Source organism: Alosa alosa, chromosome 4 (genome assembly GCF_017589495.1).
Source record: "Alosa alosa isolate M-15738 ecotype Scorff River chromosome 4, AALO_Geno_1.1, whole genome shotgun sequence".
Classification (NCBI taxonomy): Eukaryota; Metazoa; Chordata; class Actinopteri; order Clupeiformes; family Clupeidae; genus Alosa; species Alosa alosa.
This window is the reverse complement of record NC_063192.1, coordinates 36,004,360-36,026,607: the sequence shown is the minus strand read 5'-3', so window position 1 is coordinate 36,026,607 and position 22,248 is coordinate 36,004,360. Positions and strand designations below refer to the sequence as shown.

At 47.8% G+C, this 22,248-nt stretch overlaps 1 protein-coding gene across 1 annotated transcript in view; it reads right to left on the bottom strand.

Moving 5' to 3' along the window:
- Positions 1–67: 67 nt before the first annotated feature.
- Positions 68–22,248, bottom strand: part of foxp1a (forkhead box P1a) — a 26,438-nt gene continuing 4,257 nt past the window's right edge. The window contains exons 2-12 of the mRNA XM_048241228.1: positions 22,083–22,140; positions 11,592–11,699; positions 7,389–7,476; positions 5,717–5,800; positions 4,425–4,632; positions 4,064–4,140; positions 3,706–3,807; positions 3,408–3,529; positions 2,657–2,723; positions 2,117–2,292; positions 68–1,686 (exon numbers count right to left, since the gene is read on the bottom strand). Of these exons, the coding sequence (XP_048097185.1) occupies positions 1,515–1,686; positions 2,117–2,292; positions 2,657–2,723; positions 3,408–3,529; positions 3,706–3,807; positions 4,064–4,140; positions 4,425–4,632; positions 5,717–5,800; positions 7,389–7,476; positions 11,592–11,699; positions 22,083–22,140 (1,262 nt within the window). The 3' untranslated portion in view covers positions 68–1,514. The remainder of the gene's footprint in view (positions 1,687–2,116; positions 2,293–2,656; positions 2,724–3,407; positions 3,530–3,705; positions 3,808–4,063; positions 4,141–4,424; positions 4,633–5,716; positions 5,801–7,388; positions 7,477–11,591; positions 11,700–22,082; positions 22,141–22,248) is intronic.

The following is a 22,248-nucleotide window of genomic DNA, read 5'->3' as shown; positions in this document are numbered from 1 at the left end:
GTAGGGCCTACGATAAACACAACCAAGAACAAAACCGTTCGAAACTATGTTCGAACATCTAACAAGATGTTTTTTATTTATTTTTATTTGGCTTTTATTATTAAAGGATAGTGCCCTTTGTACAAATACAAGAACAAGTATATTTGCATTATATAAAAGGGAATAAAAAACAACAAATCAAGTGTTAAGAGCCTCAGGCTTTTCATGACCTCGCTAGTCTGAGGAGATGAGGGTTAAAACTCCCACAGGACTGCTGGATCAAACATGTGATTGACACTGACCCATATTTGGCATTTAACGATTCACACTTGCCAATATCTATTTTTTACAAATTCATTGGTAGCTGCTGACGATCACGTTCTCATCTGGCCAATCTGATGTAAACAAGGAATATGTGTCCTTATTTTCATAGTCTTTGGTTAACTCCATGGACAGTTACAAATTCAAAAGAGAACCTTAAAAACTAGACTTTCTTTTTTTTACATAAATGCAGATTTATCCTCTCCTAATTAAGTTTGTACTATCTACTACCATGAGTCAGAGGAATATACAGACATTCCTTTAAAATAATGCAATGGAAGGCATTGTGTCTTAGAATGAAAACTACCTACAAAACACAGTATGCTACTCCTGCCCTTCAACAAACACTCGGGCCGAGAGAAAGATGAAGAACAAAAGGAACTAAAAACAAACAACATTCATCAAGTGCTAGTCAGACATGTTCCACTTTGGTTCAAATTCAACTTTTTTTGTCAAATTAAAAACAAAATAAAATGGAGGTAAATCAGATGATCGAGACATTCACTAAGTTTATGACCCTTTGTCTATCACACACACACTCTTACTCACACACACACCCACACACACACACACACAAACACCTTTCACCCTGACTGGAGCTAAATGTAAATTATGAAACCATTACCATAAAAAATAACATGTACTCACACACACACACACACAAATTCAGACATACAAGGCATCACGCGAGACAAGTCAGTGGCAGTGGGTGGAGGAGAGCAGTGGGACCTATGTGCCGTGTGGTGGGTGCAGGAGAGCAGTGGGACCTATGTGCCGTGTGGTGGGTGGAGGAGAGCAGTGGGACCTATGTGCCGTGTGGTGGTGGAGGTCTTGGGAGGGAGCGGTCACGGAGTTGGCCCTTTGTTGGCCCTTTCTGCGCTCAGGCACTGATGAGCCCTTGACGTACCAGTGAGGTCAGTCCGGTCCACAGGGCGCTACAATGTGTCGCCATTCAAAATAAATACAGTAACAACAACAACCACAACCAAAAAGTCCCTCTAGCCGTGAGGCGGTTCTCAGTGGTGTTCCACCAAATGCGCTGTGTGTCCGTTCAGTACATTATCTTAGCTGTCAATGAGAGAGTGTTTGTGTTCTGTGTGTGTGCACAACAGTGGGTGAGTGACTGAGTGATTAGGCCCATGTGGAAGTGTGTGTGTGTGTGTGTGTGTGTGTGTGTGTGTGTGTGTGTGTGTGTGTGTGGGGGGGGGGGGCTCTCAGGAGAAGGCAGGTGGAGAGGCCCGGGGCAGGTCATTCCTCTCTGAGGGCTCATAGTAGCGCTTGTGCTCCAGTTCCGGGCTGCATTCGTCCAGCATCATCTCCGGGGAGTGGGCCGCCTCCTCATACTCCTCCTCCTCCAGCTGCTCCTCCTTCACTCTGGAAGGGTATCTACACACACGCACGCACACACACACACACACACACACGCGCGCGCACGCACGCACGCACGCACACACGCACGCACGCACACACAGACAGACACACACACACACGCACGCACGCACACACACACACACACACACGCACACACAGACAGAGACACACACACACGCACACACAGACAGAGACACACACACACACACACAGTAGAAAGATAGCTTACAGTTTAGATAGATTCTGGGGTAATTTCAGAGATGGGGTTAGTTGCAGCACAGGGCCAATGGTTGAACTGAGCAAAGAGGAGTGGGTGTGGCCACTCAGTGTGGGTGGAGCAAAGGTGAGTGGGTGTGGCCACGCACAGTGTGGGCGGAGCAAATATTAGTGGGTGTGGCCACTCACAGTGCGGGCAGAGCAAAGATAAGTGGTTGTGGCCACTCACAGTGTGGGCGGGGGGGAGAGGTCGGTGCTGGAGTCGCTGGCGTCGCTGTCCATGTCCTGGTCCTTGTCCAGGGAGCCGTTGAGCTCGTGGCGGATGGCAGAGGCCAGGGAGTGCAGCCCCCCACTGCCCAGAGACGCCGAGCCATACAGGGGCAGGGAGCTCTCCGCCATGGCAGCCTGAGGAGGGACGCACACACACACACACGACACACACGACACACACACACAGACACAGACACACACAGACACACACAGACACACACACCTATTTAATAGCTTGTTCCACAATGTTATTGGGAAACATTCACTCTGTAAACTAAATGATCTACAAAAGACATATGATGTGCTCTGTAACAATACAGTATATCATTATTAAACTACAGACATAACTGACATATGTGCCCTGTAACAACACACTACAGTATATTATTATTAAACTACAGACATAACGACATATGATGTACCCTGTAACAGCACACTACAGTATATCATTATTAAACTACACTAGACTACATGCAACAGACCAGCGACTGTCCCTCACCTGAAGAGCAGAGAAGGCCGGACTGTGGCCAAGGCTGGACTGGATGCCCTTCACAATGGAGGGAGACCTGGAGGAGACAATCACAATCACAGTGTTAACTCTGGAGTCGGAGACAATCACAGTGTTAACTCTGGAGGAGACAATCACAGTGTTAACTCTGGAGGAGACAATCACAGTGTTAACTCTGGAGGAGACAATCACAGTGTTAACTCTGGAGGAGACAATCACAGTGTTAACTCTGGAGTCGTCAACCACAAGCACAGTGTTAAATCTGGAGTCAACCACAACCACAGTGTTAACTCTGGAGGAGACAACCACAGTGTTAACTCTGGAGGAGACCATCACAACCACAGTGTTAATCCAGTCAGAAACTCCCAAAGCAATAGAGCTGTAGCAACCAGCAGCATCCTCAACGGCTTACAGTGATCGTCCATTTAAAATATAGCTTACAGTGATAAAATATAGCTTACCGTGATCATCCATTTAAAATATAGCTTACCGTGATCATCCATTTAAAATATAGCTTACAGTGATCGTCCATTTAAAATATAGCTTACAGTGATCGTCCATTTAAAATATAGCTTACAGTGATCGTCCATTTAAAGAATGCGTTGGAGACACCTGCTGGTAACGTAGAACACACATGATACCAGAGAGAAACAGAGAGAGACACAGCGAAAAGAAAGGGGATGAGAGAGGAGGGAGAGAGAGAGGAGGGAGAGAGAGAGGGGGGGAGGGGGTAATCACGCACCCTGTGATCTTCTGTGGTCTCCTCTTCTGGAACTCGAGTTCATCTACTGTCCACACGGCCCCCTTCACGTTCTCCACACGCACAAAGCATTTGTGCAGACTCAGGTTATGCCGCACAGCATTCTGGAACCACATGACACACAGTGACCATCACTCCATCACACCGTGACCCAACACACAACACACAGAGACCATCACTCCATCACTTTACAGTGGGTGGTCCTCCACAGCGCTGGACGCTGAGGCTAGTCTAGTGTGGACAGTAACTAGGGTTAGTTCCCAACGAGGCGCTGCTTTACCTTCCATGTTGCTGCGTTCTTTCTGAAATAGGCAAACGTTCGCGTGAACCAGTTGTAGATCTCGTTTAGTGTCAGCTGTCTGTCTGGAGACTCAAAAATAGCCTGAAAATGAAACACAGGGACAAACCGAAAGCAAATGAGCAAAATGGAAACGGAGAAGAACAGAAGCACAACAGGGTTTCCTGCAGGATGGGGTCCGCTCACATACCTGCTGGATTAAGGAGGCGTACGTAAACACATACCTGCCGTATTAAGGATTAAGGAGGCGTACGTAAACACATACCTGCCGTATTAAGGATTAAGGAGGCGTACGTAAACACATACCTGCCGTATTAAGGAGGTGTACGTAAACACATACCTGCCGTATTAAGGAGGCGTACGTAAACGGAGGTCTGACTTCTGCGCTGGAGTAGAACTCCTTGTTTTGGACGATGTCTGTGGGAGCAAACAGGATGTCAGCTGATGCAACGCAAGCACACGGACTTCGACAAAACCACAAAACAGACACCCTTAGTCCAGAAAACAAACAAACAAGCACCCTTAGTCCAGCGCCTGAGTCGTACCGACCAACATCCCTCAGCGAGTAGTGACCCGCCAGATGCTCACCCAGACCTGTGCTGCCCACCCAGACCTGTGCTGCTCACCCAGACAGGTGCAGGTGCTGCCCACCCAGACAGGTGCAGGTGCTGCCCACCCAGACAGGTGCAGGTGCTGCCCACCTTGGTTCATGGAGGCCCCGTACTTGTCGGAGAGGCGTCGGCGGGAGGGTCCAGTGCTGTGCAGGCCGGCTGGGATGATGACGGTGGGAGACTGGGGCAGGGACGTGCGTGGCGTGGAGGGGGCCATGGCCGACTGCGACAGACTCATGGAGATGGGTGTCTTGGGAACTGTCGCCTTGGAGAGCGTCATACTGGACACCAGGTTGACCTGGGGGGGTATAGGTCAGTCAGGTCAGACCTAAACTCTGCTCGCTCAACAGGAGAAACTCTGCTGTAAGATAAGCTCCCTGGTCAACACATCCTGCTACCCAGAGCATGGACTCTTGGAGCCTCTCAGTGCAGTGTGTGTAGCAGAGTGTGTGTGTGTAGCAGTGTGTGTGTGCAGCTGTGTGTGTGTGTGCAGCAGTGTGTGCAGCAGTGTGTGTGTGTAGCAGTGTGTGTGTGCAGCAGTGTGTGTGTGTGTAGCAGAGTGCGTGTGTGTAGCAGAGTGCGTGTGTAGCAGTGTGTGTGTGTAGCAGTGTGTGCAGCAGTGTGTGTGTGCAGCAGTGTGTGTGTGTGTGTGTGCAGCAGTGTGTGTAGCAGTGTCTGTGTGCAGCAGTGTGTGTGTGCAGCAGTGTGTGTGTGTGTGTAGCGGTGTGTGCAGCAGTGTGTGTAGCAGTGTCTGTGTGCAGCAGTGTGTGTGTGCAGCAGTGTGTGTGTGCAGCAGTGTGTGTGTGCAGCAGTGTGTGTGTGTAGCAGTGTGTGTGTGTAGCAGTGTGTGCAGCAGTGTGTGCAGCAGTGTGTGCAGCAGTGTGTGCAGCAGTGTGTGCAGCAGTGTGTGTGTGTCCAGCGGTGTGTGCAGCATTGTGTGTAGCAGTGTGTGTAGCAGTGTGTGCAGCAGTGTGTGTGTGCAGTGTGTGTGTGTGTGCAGTGTGTGTGTGTGTGTGTGTGTAGCAGTGTGTGTGTAGCAGTGTGTGTGTGTGTAGCGGTGTGTACAGCAGTGTGTGTAGCAGTGTCTGTGTGCAGCAGTGTGTGTGTGCAGCAGTGTGTGTGTGCAGCAGTGTGTGTGTGCAGCAGTGTGTGTAGCAGTGTGTGTGTGCAGCAGTGTGTGCAGCAGTGTGTGCAGCAGTGTGTGCAGCAGTGTGTGTGTGTGCAGTGTGTGTGTGTGTGTGTGTGTGTGTGTGTGTGTGTGTGTGTGTGTGTGTGTGTGTGTGTGTGTGTGTGTGTGTCTGTAGCAGTGTGTGTGTGTGCAGTGTGTGTGTAGCAGTGTGTGTGTGCAGTGTGTCTGTAGCAGTGTGTGTGTGCAGACTTACAGGCTGAGGTGCTGGCTTGGCCTCAGAGGACTTGACGCGGAGGTGAGCCATCATGGCCTGCAGCCGATCTTTGTCTTTGGCCAGCTGGAGCACAAGCAGACAGAACAGGTGGTCAGTCACACCTCACACTCTTCAGAGTGCTCACACACACACACACACACACACCTTTCAGAGCACACACACACACACACACACACACCTTTCAGAGCGGCTCACACACACACACACACACACACACACCTTTCAGAGCGCTCACACACACACGCACACACACACCTTTCAGAGCGCTCACACACACACACACACCTCACACTGTTCAGAGCGCTCACACACACTGAGAGAAAGTGGAATAGAACATTATGTCCAATATTCCAATATGTGGTTTAATGTTCTGCATTATGTCCAATATTCCAATATGTGGTTTGATGTTCTGCATTATGTCCAATATTCCAATATGTGGTTTAATGTTCTGCATGATGTCCAATATTCCAATATGTGGTTTAATGTTCTGCATTTCTCATTAGTGGGTCACTTTGATACTAAAAGTATGATTCTATGTAATGACTGTATGATATCTGTACTGTCCCTGTGTCTGTGTGTGACTGTGTTTAGAGATAAGCAGGAATATTATGACTGCAGTGTTTCACTGTTCTGCATGGCTGCGTCAGTAGCTATCTGCTCCGGATTGCCAGGCTGCCACTAATCAGGGTCGGATTCAGTTTAGTCCACGTGAGATGGGATGACCAACACATCCCCCGTCAGCCTGGAAGGATACTTAAACCCTAACTATTTCCTTGTCTAGTTAGAGCAGCTGATGGATCTTTAGGTGAAGTCATGCTGTCTCTCCCTTTATGCGCATCATTGTAAATAAACTCTGTTCCTGATTTTTCATACTATTGGTCTGACTGGGTCTCTATTAAATCTATGGTATCAAATTACCATCAACACTCACTCACACACACACACACACACAGAGCACTCACACACACACACACACACTCTTTAGAGCGCTCACACACACACACACACCTCAAACTCTTCAGAGCGCTCACACTCACACACACACACACACACCTCACACTCTTCAGAACGCACACACACACACACCTCACACTCTTCAGAACGCTCACACACACACACCTCACACTCATCAGAACGCTCACAGACTCAGATGAGGGACACGGCATTACTCTCTCTCTCTCTCTCACGCATGCACGCACACATAAATCATAAACACACACACACACACACACACACACACACACGCACACATAAATCATAAATACACACACACACGCACGCACACACACACACACGCACGCACGCACGCACGCACGCACGCACGCACGCACGCACACACACGCACGCACACATAAATCATAAATACACACACACACGAATGCACGCACACATAAATCATAAACACACACACACGCACGCACGCACACATAAATCATAAAATACACACACGCATGCACGCACGCACACACATAAATCATAAATACACACACACACACGCACACACACATAAATCATAAATACACACACACACACGCACGCACGCACACACACATTAATCATAAATACACACACACACGCACGCATAAATCATAAATACACACACGCACGCACGCACACACACACACGCACGCGCACACACACACGGCCTTACCTGGAGCTCTAGCTGCTGGACCACCTGCATCTGGACACGACACTGCGCCGTGCTCTTGTCATCCAGGGCATGCTCATTATTCAGATGCCTGCTCCAGCGCGCACACACACACACACACACACACACACACACACACACACACACGTAAGATGCTGTGACTGATACACATGATGACATTGGCACTGGAATAGCAGCCATAATGGGCAGTCTGTACTGATAGCACAGGACAGTGACAGCGACATGTTCTTGCCACCAGAGGGCAGTAGTGCTACACGGGTGAACACAGACAGCACATGGAAGGACAGTGACACCGACGTGTTTTTGCCACCAGAGGGCAGTAGTGCTGTGAACACAGACAGCAAATGGAAGGACAGTGACACCGACGTGTTTTTGCCACCAGAGGGCAGTAGTGCTGTGAACACAGACAGCAAATGGAAGGACAGTGACACCGACGTGTTTTTGCCACCAGAGGGCAGTAGTGCTGTGAACACAGACAGCACATGGAAGGACAGTGACACCGACGTGTTTTTGCCACCAGAGGGCAGTAGTGCTGTGAACACAGACAGCACATGGAAGGACAATAGGAAGAAGAGGAGGATCACTGGAAGTTTACATTTGAAGTTTGTTGTGCTGTTGTGACATGACTTAGTAATGACTCCGTTTTCTGCAATGCAGTGTTTGCAGCAAGCAGTAGCAGAGAGAGAGAGAGGGAGAGAGAGAGAGAGAGAGAGAGAGAGAGAGAGAGAGAGAGAGAGAGAGAGAGAGAGAGAGAGAGGGAGAGAGAGACGTGGAAAAAAGCTGGGATGAGACAGGAATGTTTCTCCAAACATGTTTGAGGTGGTTTAGTCATGGAGTCTCAGTCCAACAACAAACAAAAGGCCTAGCATGTCTAGAATGTCTGCGCCAACACTGCGGCGTTCAAAATCAACAAGCCAGGAATTCACCGATAGCTAATCCAACCTGTGGCTCATTTCCCCCACAGCAGAGCAACACACAGGCACTCATTCCCACAGACACTCATTCCCACATGCAGTCATTCCCACATGCAGTCATTCCCACATGCAGTCATTCTCACATGCAGTCATTCCCACATGCAAATTCTCCATGATGGCAAACGGGAAAATCAGTAAATCACATGAAAAAGTCACTCACTTAATTAAACTCTTAGAGCAGGGGTCTTCCACCTTTGACACTCTCCCATTGAGATTGGGCAATATTGCCGAGTGACACTCTCCCATTAAGATTGGGCAACATCATTTCTATCTGAAAGATTTGGATACTTATGGGCAACGTTTTGAGATCATCCAATCAGAGTGCTAGCAATGAATCACATGACCATCTGTGAGCTGAATTGTCAACAAAGATGGCAGCGTCACGATAGTGAAGCGAGCTTTCTTTTACTGTCCATGGAAGCGAGGGAAAAGAGAGGCATCTTATATCTTTTTACTCCGCTAAGTGTTTATGTTAAAACACAAAATGGACATTTTACTTCACCAAATGCTTAAAAAACCAACTAACATCGATTTTGATGTGCTTTATGTTTACTCGTTTTCCTCCCAGTAAACTGTTAGCTACACTACCATTGGTCCATTGATACTGAATAGGATAGCTAACTAGCGGTGGTTTTGCTAACAAAGTTGATAGTTGTCTGTTGCCCTCATTAGCTGCCCTGTGTTGCCGGCAACATTGCCCAAAGAATTGCCCAAAGAATTGCTCCGTGTATCATCAGCTTCACAGTAGCCATCACATTTTAATGGGGGGGGGACAACGGATTAAGCTTGAGTATGGATGCTTTCTTGATTTCTTGAATTTCCCCTTGGGGATCAATAAAGTATCTATATCTATTTATCTATCTATCTATCAATATCTCATAGCCTACCTAGCAAGAGGTCTGACCCTGGTGAGTGGCACAGATTCTGGGGCAGATGGAGGTCACATGTTTTGATGCAAGACAGCTAAATGCTGCACATGACATGTTCCCAGGTGATCACATGATTGCATGAAGAAACCCTTCTGCCGAACACACAGATACTAGCATTAAGGAACCCTTTTCCCGAACACACAGATACTAGCATAAAGGAACCCTTCTGAACACAAAGATACTAGCATAAAGGAACCCTTCTCCCGAACACACAGATACTAGCATTAAGGAACCCTTCTGAACACACAGATACTAGCATAAAGGAACCCTTCTCCCGAACACACAGATACTAGCATTAAGGAACCCTTTTCCCGAACACACAGATACTAGCATAAAGGAACCCTTCTCCTGAACACACAGACACTAGCATAAAGGAACCCTTCTCCCGAACACACAGATACTAGCATAAAGGAACCCTTCTCCCGAACACACAGATACTAGCATAAAGGAACCCTTCTGAACACACAGACACTAGCATAAAGGAACCCTTTTCCCAAACACACAGATACTAGCATAAAGGAACCCTTCTCCTGAACACACAGACACTAGCATAAAGGAACCCTTCTCCCGAACACACAGATACTAGCATAAAGGAACCCTTCTAAACACACAGTTGTGTCATGTGTTCTGCGGTGTTAAGCGTGTTCTTGTGTTCTGCGGTGTTAAGAATGTTCTCGTGTTCTGGGGTGTTAAGCGTGTTCTCATGTTCTGCGGTGTGTTCTATGGTGTTAAGAGTGTTCTTGTGTTCTGCAGTGTTGAGACTGTTCTTGTGTTCTGCGGTGTTTAGTGTGTTCTGCTGTTCTACTCAGGCTTCCTGATGGCCTGGGACCCTGGTACAGGAGAGGACAAAGGCCTGCCTCAGGCCATCACTTTTGGTGGGTGGGTGCGGTGTGTGTGTCTGTCTGTCTGTCTGTCTGTGTGTGTGTGTGTCTGTCTGTGTGTGTGTGTGTGTCTGTCTGTGTGTAAAAAAGGGGTCATGGGGGTCATGGGGGGGGCTGCGCCCAGATAAACATCCTCCCGTTGTTTGTTTTGGGAGCGGCCGGCGGGATCACCATGGGTACACTGTTTACCACAGCAATGAGGTAAGCCCTGAGGGGCAACGGAGCGCACAACACAGCACACACCACACACACGCTGGGGAGGGACAGGCAGTGTGTTTGTGTTTGTGTCTGTCAGGGTGTGTGTGTGTGGTCAACTGAGACTCTTAATGAAGAGTGGGTGTTTGAAAGAGGAAAAAACCAAACCAAAAGGAATGACACAGTAATCCAACAGTGTGCTGACAGACATTGAGGAGAACCACTTTCCACCAGCTTCTCCTTCCACCACACCCTGACTAGTACTTCTAACTTCTCTACTGTCATTCACTGGTAGTAGTATGTATTGATGTAGTATTCACTGGTAGTAGTATGTATTCATTTCTATTCTAAGGGCCCCTCTTTCTCGAATTTCCCCTGGGGATCAATCAATAAAGTAAGTAAGTAAGTAAGTATGTATCAATCTATCTATCCTCTGCATTTCAGCTTGAATGTTATTCCCCATGTTTGTAAGTGGCTTTGGATGAAAGTGTCTGCTGAATGACTAAATGTGGATGGAGGAGGAGGGAGGTGAGGAAGAGGAGGAGGTGAGGAGGTGAAGAGGAGGGGGTGAGGATGAGGAGGAGGGAGGTGAGGAAGAGGAGGAGGGGGTGAGGATGAGGAGGAGGAGGAGGTGATGAGGGGGAGGAAGATGGGGAGGGAGACGATGAGGGAAGGGAGGAGGGAGGGGTGAGGATGGGGAGGGGGAGGAGGGAGGTGAGGAAGAGGGGAGGGAGATGAAAAGAGGAGGGAGGGGGGGAGGGAAGAGGGAGGAGGGGGTGAGGGGGGGAGGAGGAGGAGGGAGGTGAGGAGGAGCTGAGGAGGAGAGGAGGTGAATTCGGGAGGGGTGAGGGATGGGAAAGGGTGAGGGGAAGAGGAGGAGGTGAGGAAGAGGAGGTGAAGATGAGGATGGGATGAGGGATGATGAGGAGGGGGGATGAGGAAGATGAGGGAGGGGGTGAGGAGATGAGGAGGGGAGAGGAGGATGAGGAGGGAGGATGCTGACATGAAGGATGAGGTGAAGAGGAGGGGGTGAGGATGAGGAGGAGGGGGTGAGGATGAGGAGGAGGAGAGGAGGTGAAGAGGAGGGGGTGAGGATGAGGAGGAGGGGGTGAGGATGAGGAGGAGGAGAGGAGGTGAAGAGGAGGGGGTGAGGAAGAGGAGGAGGAGGGAGGTGAGGAGGAGCTGAGGAGGAGCAGTGGAACTCACTTGAGGAAGGCCTGGAAGTCTCCAAACACGGCCTCGCAGCCTGGCCATTTGCACACGCCGTGGCTATACAGGGGATGGCTGGCCTGGGACTGGCTCTCCTGGGAGCTCCTGAAACAACACACACACACACGGTTATACAGGGCACACACATGAAACAAACAAACAGCATTTATACAGGGAACACACAGAGTTATTATACAGGGTACACACACGCAACAAACAGCATTTATACAAGGAACACACACACACACACACACACACACACACACACACACACACACACACACACACACACACACACACAGCATTGTAGTATAGATAGCTGCAGTGTTACAGTGTTGTATTGTAGTATAGATAGCTACAGTGTTAGTGTTGTATTGTAGTATAGATAGCTACAGTGTTACAGCATTGTATTGTAGAATTCACCTTATTCCGCGCGCAAACATGGGGGCGCTAGCTTTGCCCACATTGTCTCCGAACTTCCGATTGAGCAGTACATCCATTGCGATACATTGAGATAGCAGAGCTCTATCGAGATGACTGGCATCATATATTATGGGTCATCCTAAAGTTAGGAACGTTTATTTAGGATTTTGGTGACTTTGTGACTTTGGTGACATTTCTGTTATACAGATTTCCTATCTGAAGTTAGGAAAAAACTGACTTCTGTAAGTTAGCCTATCCTCTATCCTCTTCTGCCGTGTTATCCCAATGAAGCTAACTAGACGTAGCTAGCCGACTGGAAGTTTAAAGACAACGTGGAATTTTAAAAAATGGGCGGGGCTGAATAAGGTGAATAGATAGCTATTGTAGTATAGATAGCTACAGCGTTATAGCGCTGTATTGTAGTATAGATAGCTATTATAGTGTTGTATTGTAGTATAGATAGCTACAGTTTTTCAGTGTTATATTGTAGTATAGATAGCTATTGTAGTATAGATAGCTACGTTGTTATAGCGTTGTATTGTAGTATAAAAAGCTAGTGTTATAGCATTGTATTGTAGTATAAATACCTACATCTTTATAGCGTTGTATTGTAGTCAGAGGCGGACAGAGTACACAGCTTCATTACTTGAGTAAAAGTACAAATACCCTTTGCTAAATTTTACTATCTATTGTAGTATAGATAGCTACAGCATTATAGCGTTGTATTGTAGTATAGATAGCTATTATAGTGTTGTATTGTAGTATAGATAGCTATTATAGTGTTGTATTGTAGTATATAGATAGCTACAGTGTTATAGCGTTGTATTGTAGTATAGATAGCTACAGCTTTATAGTGTTGTATTGTACTATAGATAGCTATTGTAGTATAGATAGCTACAGCTTTATAGCGTTGTATTGTAGTATAGATAGCTACAGTGTTATAGCGTTGTATTGTAGTATAGATAGCTACAGCTTTATAGCATTGTATTGTAGTATGGATAGCTATTGCAGTATAGATAGCTACATAGATAGCTACAGTGTTACAGCGTTCACTCTGCGTGCAGCACAACCCTCTCAGGGATTCCTCAGGGCTTCTACACACAGTTGCGGTCCGTCAACGGATGCCAGTGGGTGTTCCCGACGGTAGCTATGCAAATGACTTGAGGTATAACCGTAATTTGATTATCTGGTGCCATCTGTTGTTCGCTTGTTAGTAATTTGATTGGCTGGTGCCGTCAGTCGGTGCAGCAACAGCTGAACCGACGGCCAGAACCTTGTAACATAGCGGACCCACAATTCAGTTCGGCAACGGATGACGTAAGCCCATGTAAAGTGAACGGGATGTGTCTCCAGCACTGCAACGCACACAACTGTGTGTAGGAGCCGCCATACGGCCCACAGCAGCGGTGAGTAGCAGCGGTTGTAGCGGGGGCCTCAGGCAGACCGACATTCAATCTCACAACAGCGGGGGCCTCGGGCTTGGAACGGCATCCAGGACAGGGGTTTGCACCGCGACCTTCGACCCCTGCACAGGCTGCACAGGAAGCTACCGCACACCTCCTGGACCCAGAGAGTAAACACACCACAGGCTCAGCACTGGCCACTGCCACAGCAGAGTCTGCTCTTACCTCAAATCACACACATACACACACACACACACCTCACTCTGCGCTCCTCCAGGGAGACCAAGCAGATGTCACACACACACTCCATTACCTCCAACACCTATTAGCAATCTCCAACATTCATCTACTGCGACTCTGTGCCAAATTCCAAATCTCCAGTTTGGAGGCGATGGTGTAAACGGATATGAGGAGACAATGCTGTCAGTGTGTGCAGTTCCCCTCCAGGCCTCTAGAGTGTGCCGTTCCCCTCCAGGCCTCTAGAGTGTGCCGTTCCCCTCCAGGTCTCTGCAGCCATTGTTGTTTTCTGCTTTGATGGTACACACAAACACATGACCGGCTGCACAAGGTGTCTTACACCTCCAAGAGGAAAGGACCTCGCGGAACCCTACAGAACCGCTCAGCAGAGGAAGGGGCCCTACAGAACCGCTCAACAGAGGAAGGGGCCCTACAGAACCGCTCAACAGAGGAAGGGGCCCTACAGAACCCTACAAAACCACAACAGAGGAAGGGGCCCTACAGAACCGCTCAGCCGAGGCCAGTTGGCCCAGAGGGGGAGAAAGTGGGCACTGCGACTGCGTGCTAAATAACAGCAACAGCAGCGGCAGCAGCAACACTGGCAGGCAGGAATGCACTGCTACGAGCCAAAGACAAGGTGCGACAAGACAACATTTAGTATGACACACAACTGCAACATTACAGCAAACATTACAGACAATTAGCTAACAATGTGGGGGCAACAGAGCATTGTCTCTAGTGCTGGGTGTGCATGTGGGGGCAACAGAGCATCTAGTTAGGGTGTTGTAGGGTGTTGTTGTTGGGTGTTGTGTAGGGTGTTGTGTAGGTAGTTGGGTGGTGTTGTGTAGGTTGTTGGGTGGTGTTGTAGGGTGTAGGGTGTTGGGTGGTGTGTAGGGTGTTGGGTGGTGTGAAGGGTGGTGTTGTGTAGGGTGTTGTTGTGTAGGGTGTTGGGTGGTGTTGTGTAGGGTGTAGGGTGGTGTTGTGTAGGGTGTAGTGGTGGGTGTTGTGTAGGGTGGTGTTGTGTAGGGTGTTGGGTGTGTGTGTAGGGTGTTGGGTGGTGTTGTAGGGTGTTGGGTGGTGTTGTGTAGGGTGTTGGGTGGTGTTGTAGGGTGTTGGGTGGTGTGTGTAGGGTGTTGGGTGGTGTTGTGTGTAGTGTGTTGGGTAGTGTTGTGTAGGGTGTTGGGTGGTGTTGTGTAGGGTGTTGGGTGGTGTTGTGTAGGGTGTTGGGTGGTGTTGTGTAGGGTGTTGGGTAGTGTTGTGTTGGTGTTGGGTGGTGTTGTGTAGGGTGTTGGGTGGTGTGTGTGTAGGGTGTTGGGTGGTGTTGTGTAGGGTGTTGGGTGGTGTTGGGTGGTGTTGTGTAGGGTGTTGGGTGGTGTTGTGTAGGGTGTTGTGTGGTGTGTAGGGGTGGTGTTGTGTAGTGTTGTGTAGGGTGTTGGGTGGTGTTGTGTAGGGTGTTGGGTGGTGTGTAGGGTGTTGGGTGGTGTTGTGTAGTGTTGTGTAGGGTGTTGGGTGGTGTTGTGTAGGGTGTTGTGTAGGTGTGTTGGGTGGTGTTGTGTAGTGTTGTGTGGGTGTTGGTGTGTAGTGTTGTGTAGGGTGTTGGGTGGTGTTGTGTGTGTGTAGTGTTGTGTAGGGTGTTGTGTAGTGTTGTGTAGGGTGTTGTGTAGTGTTGTGTAGGGTGTTGGGTGGTGTTGTGTAGTGTGTTGTGTAGGTGGTGTTGGGTGGTGTGTAGGGTGTTGGGTGGTGTTGTGTAGTGTTGTGTAGGGTGTTGGGTGGTGTTGTGTAGGGTGTTGTGTGGTGTGTAGGGTGGTGTTGTGTAGTGTTGTGTAGGGTGTTGGGTGGTGTTGTGTAGTGTTGTGTAGTGTTGGGTAGGGTGTTGTAGGGTGTTGTGTAGGGTGTTGTGTAGTGTTGTGTAGGGTGTTGGGTGGTGTTGTGTAGGGTGTTGTAGGGTGTTGGGTGGTGTTGTGTAGGGTGTTGTGTAGTGTTGTGTAGGGTGTTGTGTTGTGTAGTGTTGTGTAGGGTGTTGGGTTGTGTAGTGTTGTGTAGGGTGTTGGGTTGTGTAGTGTTGTAGTGTTGTGGAGTTGTTAGGTTGTGTAGTATTTGTGTAAGTGTTAGGTAGTGTTATGTAGGAGTGTTAGGTAGTGTTGTGTAGGGTGTTAGGTGTGTTATTGTGTAGGGTGTTAGGTAGTGTGTGGGTAGTGTTGTGTAAGTGTTAGGTGGGTGTTAGGTAGTGTTATGTAGGGTGTTAGGTAGTGTTGTGTAGTGTTGTGTGTAGAAGTGTTAGGTGGTGTTGTGTAGGTGTTGTTGTGTAGTATTTGTGTAGGGTGTTAGGTAGTGTATTTGTGTAGTGTTGTGTAGGGTATTTGGGTAGTGTTGTGTAGGGTGTTGGGTAGTATTTAATATAGTGTTATTGTAGGGTGTTAGGTAGTGTTGTGTAGTATTTGTTTAAAATTATTTGTGTAGGGTGTTAGGTAGTGTGTGTAGGGTGTTAGGTAGTGTGTGTAGGGTGTTGTGTGGTGTGTAAAAGTGTTAGGTAGTGTTAGGTGGTGTTGTATGGTGTGTAGGGTGTTAGGTGGTGTTTGTGTAGTGTAGGGTGTTAGGTGGTGTTTGGGTGTTGGGTGGTGTTGTGTAGTGTTGTGTAGGGTGTTGGGTGGTGTTGTGTAGGGTGTTGGGTGGTGTTGTGTAGTGCCAGGGTGTTGGGTATTTGAAGTGTTGTAGGGGCTCGAGCGGTTCAAGGCAACGAAGCGAATTTCTGAATTTTACGAGGAGGCGAAGCGGAAACAAAAACAAATAGTCTTCAACTGTTCGGGACAAAGCGTTATTCTGAAAATCCACAAAACAGTTATAAGCGTTTTTTAGATTTCTCTATATATTTTATAAAATTTCACAAAAGCATATCTAAGTGTTCTACTACCGTTTTGATTGTAGGCAAACAGCCTAATAATTTAGCGAATAAATGGACCTTTTGGTCCAAATGTGTATATTTTGTCTTGCTGTTGTAATGTAACCTATTAAGTCTGCCACTTAGGATCTTAGGCCAGCTTTCGTGGCGTAGGCTACTGAAACTGATTTGGAAATTGTTTGTAGCCTATGCGTAATATTTTGCATAAACAGGGTTGGAATTATAAGCATAAGCCTTTGAAGATCTCCATATATATGGATAAAACTTGGGCTACCAGGTAAGGAGTTTACTGCATTATCCAGAAATATTTTTGATAAGAAATTATTTATAGGCATAGGTTAGGCCTACAGTAAGTCTGTAGGCTATGGGATGGATACCCCATCTGAATGTTTTTGGATGCCGCCTGTGATTTATTATTTTTTGGCATAGCTACGGAATAGTCTAAATCAAGGAGATAATGAAATCGTCTATTCTAAGGTAAAGTCCACAAAATAGACTTGATAGGCCCATAAAACACTGCGGAACTTTAAAACGAAGGCGATATTTTGCGTTCGAACGGTTCAGGGCCGATATGTTGGTGGCTGAGAGCATGCAAACAGCGTTAAACATAGGCCTACCTGAACGTTCGGAGCAGGCGTTTGAAAAATAATTTTGTTTTCAAGCCCTGTTGTAGGGTGTTGGGTGGTGTGTAGGGTGTTGTGTAGGGTGTTGGGTGGTGTTGTAGGGTGTTGGGTGGTGTTGTGTAGGGTGTTAGGGTGTTGTGTAGGGTGTTGGGTGGTGTTGTAGGGTGTTGTGTACAGGGTTCTAAATGAACACCCCGCCAACCGCATATCAGTTAAAAAATTCATTTTGGCGGGTGTTAATAAAAACTTAGTAGCCAGTTCGGCCGGTGATGCATGAAGCATTACGTGCATAATACATAAGGCTCTGATCTCGGTCATATGTCCCCCTGGCAGTACTTCCTACATTTTCCATGACCACTGTGCGTGTACTGCGTGATGGCGTTTCGCTCGCCCTTTGGCTCGCGTGCAGTTTGTCATGCGGAGACCATGGAAGCGAACCAGAAAACTCAAGGAATTAGAAGAACGAACGGAGCCAGAGCAGGGAGCATAGACTGAAAGAGGAGGGAGTTAGCCAGTAAAGTTAAGTAAAAAGTAGGCTACATAACACAAATACATAACACGTTAGGAAATATTAACGCAATTAACGCATTGTGTTTACCTATTTCCTTTGTGGGGCTGATGTCATGTAGCGGAGGCCGCAAAACCTGAAGCAGCTAGATCGTTTATTTTATTGTCTATGGAGTCAGCTGAAGCAGCTAGATCGTTTATTTTATTGTCTATGGAGTCAGCTGAAGCAGCTAGATCGTTTATTTTATTGTCTATGGAGTCAGCTGAAGCAGCTAGATCGTTTATTTTATTGTCTATGGAGTCAGCTGAAGCAGCTAGATCGTTTATTTTATGGAGTCAGCTGAAGATGGAAAGGAACGGAGGTGAAAATTATCCGTTTTAAAAAGTTGCCTGATCAGTGATCACCACCACCACACGCATCACGCACTGTTCATAGGGCACCAAGAGACAGAGGAGGGACCAACATGCTACTCCATTTAACTGAGAACGCTCTGAGCACGCACAAGAGGGAGAGAAAACGAGTGGCAGCTTCCAGCAGGCTTGTCATTGTTGATGATAATTGATATCAACTTTTTATTAAGTTAAGATTAAACTAAATGTGGCAGTGGTTGGGACAGATTTATGGGGGCGAGAAGAGGAATGAAGCAGGGGATGAGGATATCGAGAGAGAGAGAGAGAGAGAGAGATAGATAGATAGATAGATAGATAGATAGAGATCCCAAACATGAAATGAAGTGTTTGCACTTTCTGTGTATATTTTGTGGTATGTATTCATGCCAACAATGTTAATAAAATGATAAAATGCATTCAGTGACACTCATCTCATAAAAGATAGTAGAAATTCTGATTGGCTGGTGATCAAAAAAGTTAATTTAGAACCCTGGTTGTGTAGGGTGTTGTGGGGTGTTGTGTAGGGTGTTGGGTGGTGTTGTGTGGTGTTGTGTAGGGTGTTGGGTGGTGTTGTAGGGTTTTGTAGGGGGTTGTGTAGGGTGTTGTGGGGTGTTGTGTAGGGCAGCGGTCCCCAACCACCGGGCCGCAGGACATTCCTAACCGGGCCGTAGCCTACGACATGAGTTTAAAAAAAAATGCATGCGAACTAAACTAAATTTAATTCGCAATAATGTCACGTTTTTACATGGCATAGGCCTATATGCAGTTGTTTGATTGCAGGCATGTTTGCATTTTGCAAGGTCTATTTTCTTACGTCTGTCTGTCCCGCCTTCAACACTTTTACATATTGCCTTCTAGCGCTTGCGCAGCCTCAGGTCAGCTCACTTCACTTGATCAGTTCTTGGCGAGCGGTAGTGTCACGAAGTTAGCTAAACTGCTAGAATGAGCAACAAAACAAGCATCTTTAGCAGGTCACTGGCCAGAGTGTTTGAGGTGCGAGAGCCGCTGCAGAGATTTCTTACAGAAAAAAAAAGTCACCGTTAGCTGCACATTTTAGTGATGAGGACTGGGTGTCAAAACTGGTGTGACATAATCGGGTTGCTTAATGACCTCAACCCGGTCACTCAGGGGAGAATGACGACTGTCTTTAAACTGGCAGATAAAAATTCGCTGCATTTAAAGCAAGCTTGATTTGTGGGGACGACGAGTGGACCGGGTGTATTTGATATGTTCCAAACAGTAGTGGGGGTTTTGGGAGAGACTGAGGCAGGGCCCTTTCTCTCGCAGCTGTCGCGATCACCTTGTTCGCGCTCTCAAATGAGTTTGGCGTTACTTCCCATCCTTCAAAGATCCCACGGCAAACCAATGAGTGGGGTCCATAACCCATTTGTCAATATCCCGAATAGTCCTAACTTGTCAGCACAGGAGGAAGAGCAGTTGATCGAATTGCAAATGGCGGTGGTCTTAAGAGTGTGTATAAAGGAAACCTCTCTGGCAGGTTTTGGATCAAAACCAAAGCAGAATATCGAGATGGCCGCAAAAGCTGGCGTTTCCCACCTGCGTATCTATGCGAGGCGGGTTTTCGGCAATGACTGCAACTAAGACCAAATTGTGCAATCGACTGGACATTTCAAACACACTGAGGGTGTCACTGTCTTCCCATCACCCCCCAGATGGAAGCTTCTTTGTTGCAGGGGAAACAAGCAGGGCTCACACTGATTATATTCATAATGCGTTTAGTTCCCATATTTTGTTACGCATGTTCACACTTTAGCTTCAAGTTGTTCAATATTCATAGTTCATATTGTTCAATTTTCACTTCTTCAAGTTCCGCGTTTTCACATGTTTAAGAGATCGGATACGTTCTCTGTTCATACATAACTGGAGCTAGTTCTTTTTCAAGTAATGCATGCACAACACATATGGAACATGGAACCCCAAAACCCCCTGCCGGTCCGTGGAAAAAAAATAGGAATCAAACCGGTCCATGGTACATAAAAGGTTGGGGACCCCTGGTGTAGGGTGTTGTGTAGGGTGTTGGGTGGTGTTTCAGGGTGGTGTTGTGTAGGGTGTTGGGTGGTGTTGCAGTGTGTTGGGTGGTGTTGCAGTGTGTTGGGTGGTGTTGCAGTGTGTTGGGTGGTGTTGCAGTGTGTTGGGTGGTGTTGCAGTGTGTTGGGTGGTGTTGCAGTGTGTTGGGTGGTGTTGTGTAGGGTGTTGGGTGGTGTTGTAGGGTGGTGTTGTAGGGTGTAACGGTGCGTGTCCATTATTGCGGCGCGTAGACGCTTGCAGACGCCTAGCCCTCTCTCCCGTCGCCGCGTGTGGGCGTGTATAGGCTAAAGTGTATGGTGTAACGTTTTATTGTATGTAATTACACAATGCCAGCTAACGGCTGCTAAAGTGGAGGTAGCCTACTACTGTTAACATATTTTATTGAAACACTCACAAATATCACTGACATGTTCCTCCAAAGCACATTCTGTCTTGGTTTAAGTTGCCAACAAATTCTTTTTGATAGGGTGCAGTGGCGAACTTGTTCTAAACTTAACTTCTTCCCCACTACATAGCTTAATATATTTTCATAAAACCTACACGATTATCATGCGGAACAAATATTTCTGGCAGGCTATTGTTCTGGACCGGAAGACTAGAGCAAAGGACAGAACTTGTTTACCCGAAGATGTACTTTCATTGGCTAACCGCCACCGGCGTTAACGGCTCTCATTTGCATAAAGTTCAGCCGAGCCCAACTTCTTGGCCCAGCGCCTCTGTTGAATGGCGGCGCCCGCCTTCCCAAAGGTGCATTCGCGGAAACTTAAACCCGCGCCTTGCCGCTCTCCATAGGAAATCAATGGGCTATGTGCGGCGCAGTGGGCTTTGCCGCGATAATGGACACGAGCCGTAAGAGCTTGAGTTGCTGGTGCCTCTCTGCTGCCAGTCCGCTGACATGACACATGAACCTGAGCACGACCTTGAGCCCTCACCTTCCATACACACACACACACACACACACACACACACACACACACACACACACACACACACACACACACACACACACACACACCTGTCAGAGATAACAACACAGGCTTTCTCTGTCTCACTAACACGCACAAATGCACACACGTTACTGAAAACAACTTGAGGCTATGCAGAACGCACACACACATTACAGAAGACAACTTAAACACACACAGGCCAGCACACACACACACACACACACAGGCCAGCACACACAGGCCAGCACACACTCCAACAATAATGTGCACACCCACGCAGGCAGGCTCTCCAAACTCCAAGCTTGCGCTCTTTTCCGCCCCCCATGCGTAACGGATTAGTACAATCAATACTAATTAATGCAGGCCAAGCCAATTAGGATGGGACCCAAACTGCTCCGGAGCGATGAGCAGCCTAATTATCAACAAAATGCACAAGTGTGCAAAACGCAGTATGCAAAACAAACAGCAACACGCAGTGTGCAAAATAAACAGCAAAACACAGTGTGCAAAACAAACAGCAACACGCAGTGTGCAAAACAAACAGCAACACGCGGTGTGCAAAATAAACAGCAAAAACAAGGAGCCGCGCCCGCCGAGACAAACAACCTCTCCAACAGGTTCCTCTCTGCAGAAACACCCCGGAGCAAAACACCACACACACACAACCAGCTGGGGTAGATCGCATGGCATCCATACGTACAGAACAAAAGTGAACTGAATGTACAGATCGTTGTTGCAGATACACGCATTCTGCAATGCAGGAAAAACGGCTTGGCCATTGTTTACGTAAAGGGCTTGGCTCAGCCACATCTATTAAAATAAAGCCAAACACCACACACACACACGCGCGCACACACACGCCTGCACGCCAGACACACACACACACACACACCTGCGCGCACACACACACCGCGCACACACACACGCTCACACACACACGCTGGCACTCACACGCTCACACAGCTCGCCTCACACACACCTGCGCCACACGCGACGCTGCGGCAGCTCACCCGTCCTTCCTGGCGAGGCGTGATGGCGGATGATGGCCGTGTGGTGGTCGCGAACCGCCTACAGGGGTTTAGGTGGCCGTGGAAGCGACGCCGTCGCCTCTGTCCTCCAGCCTGCGATCGACACTGCCATCTGGGACTCCTTCCACAGGTGCTGCAGGTCCAGAGG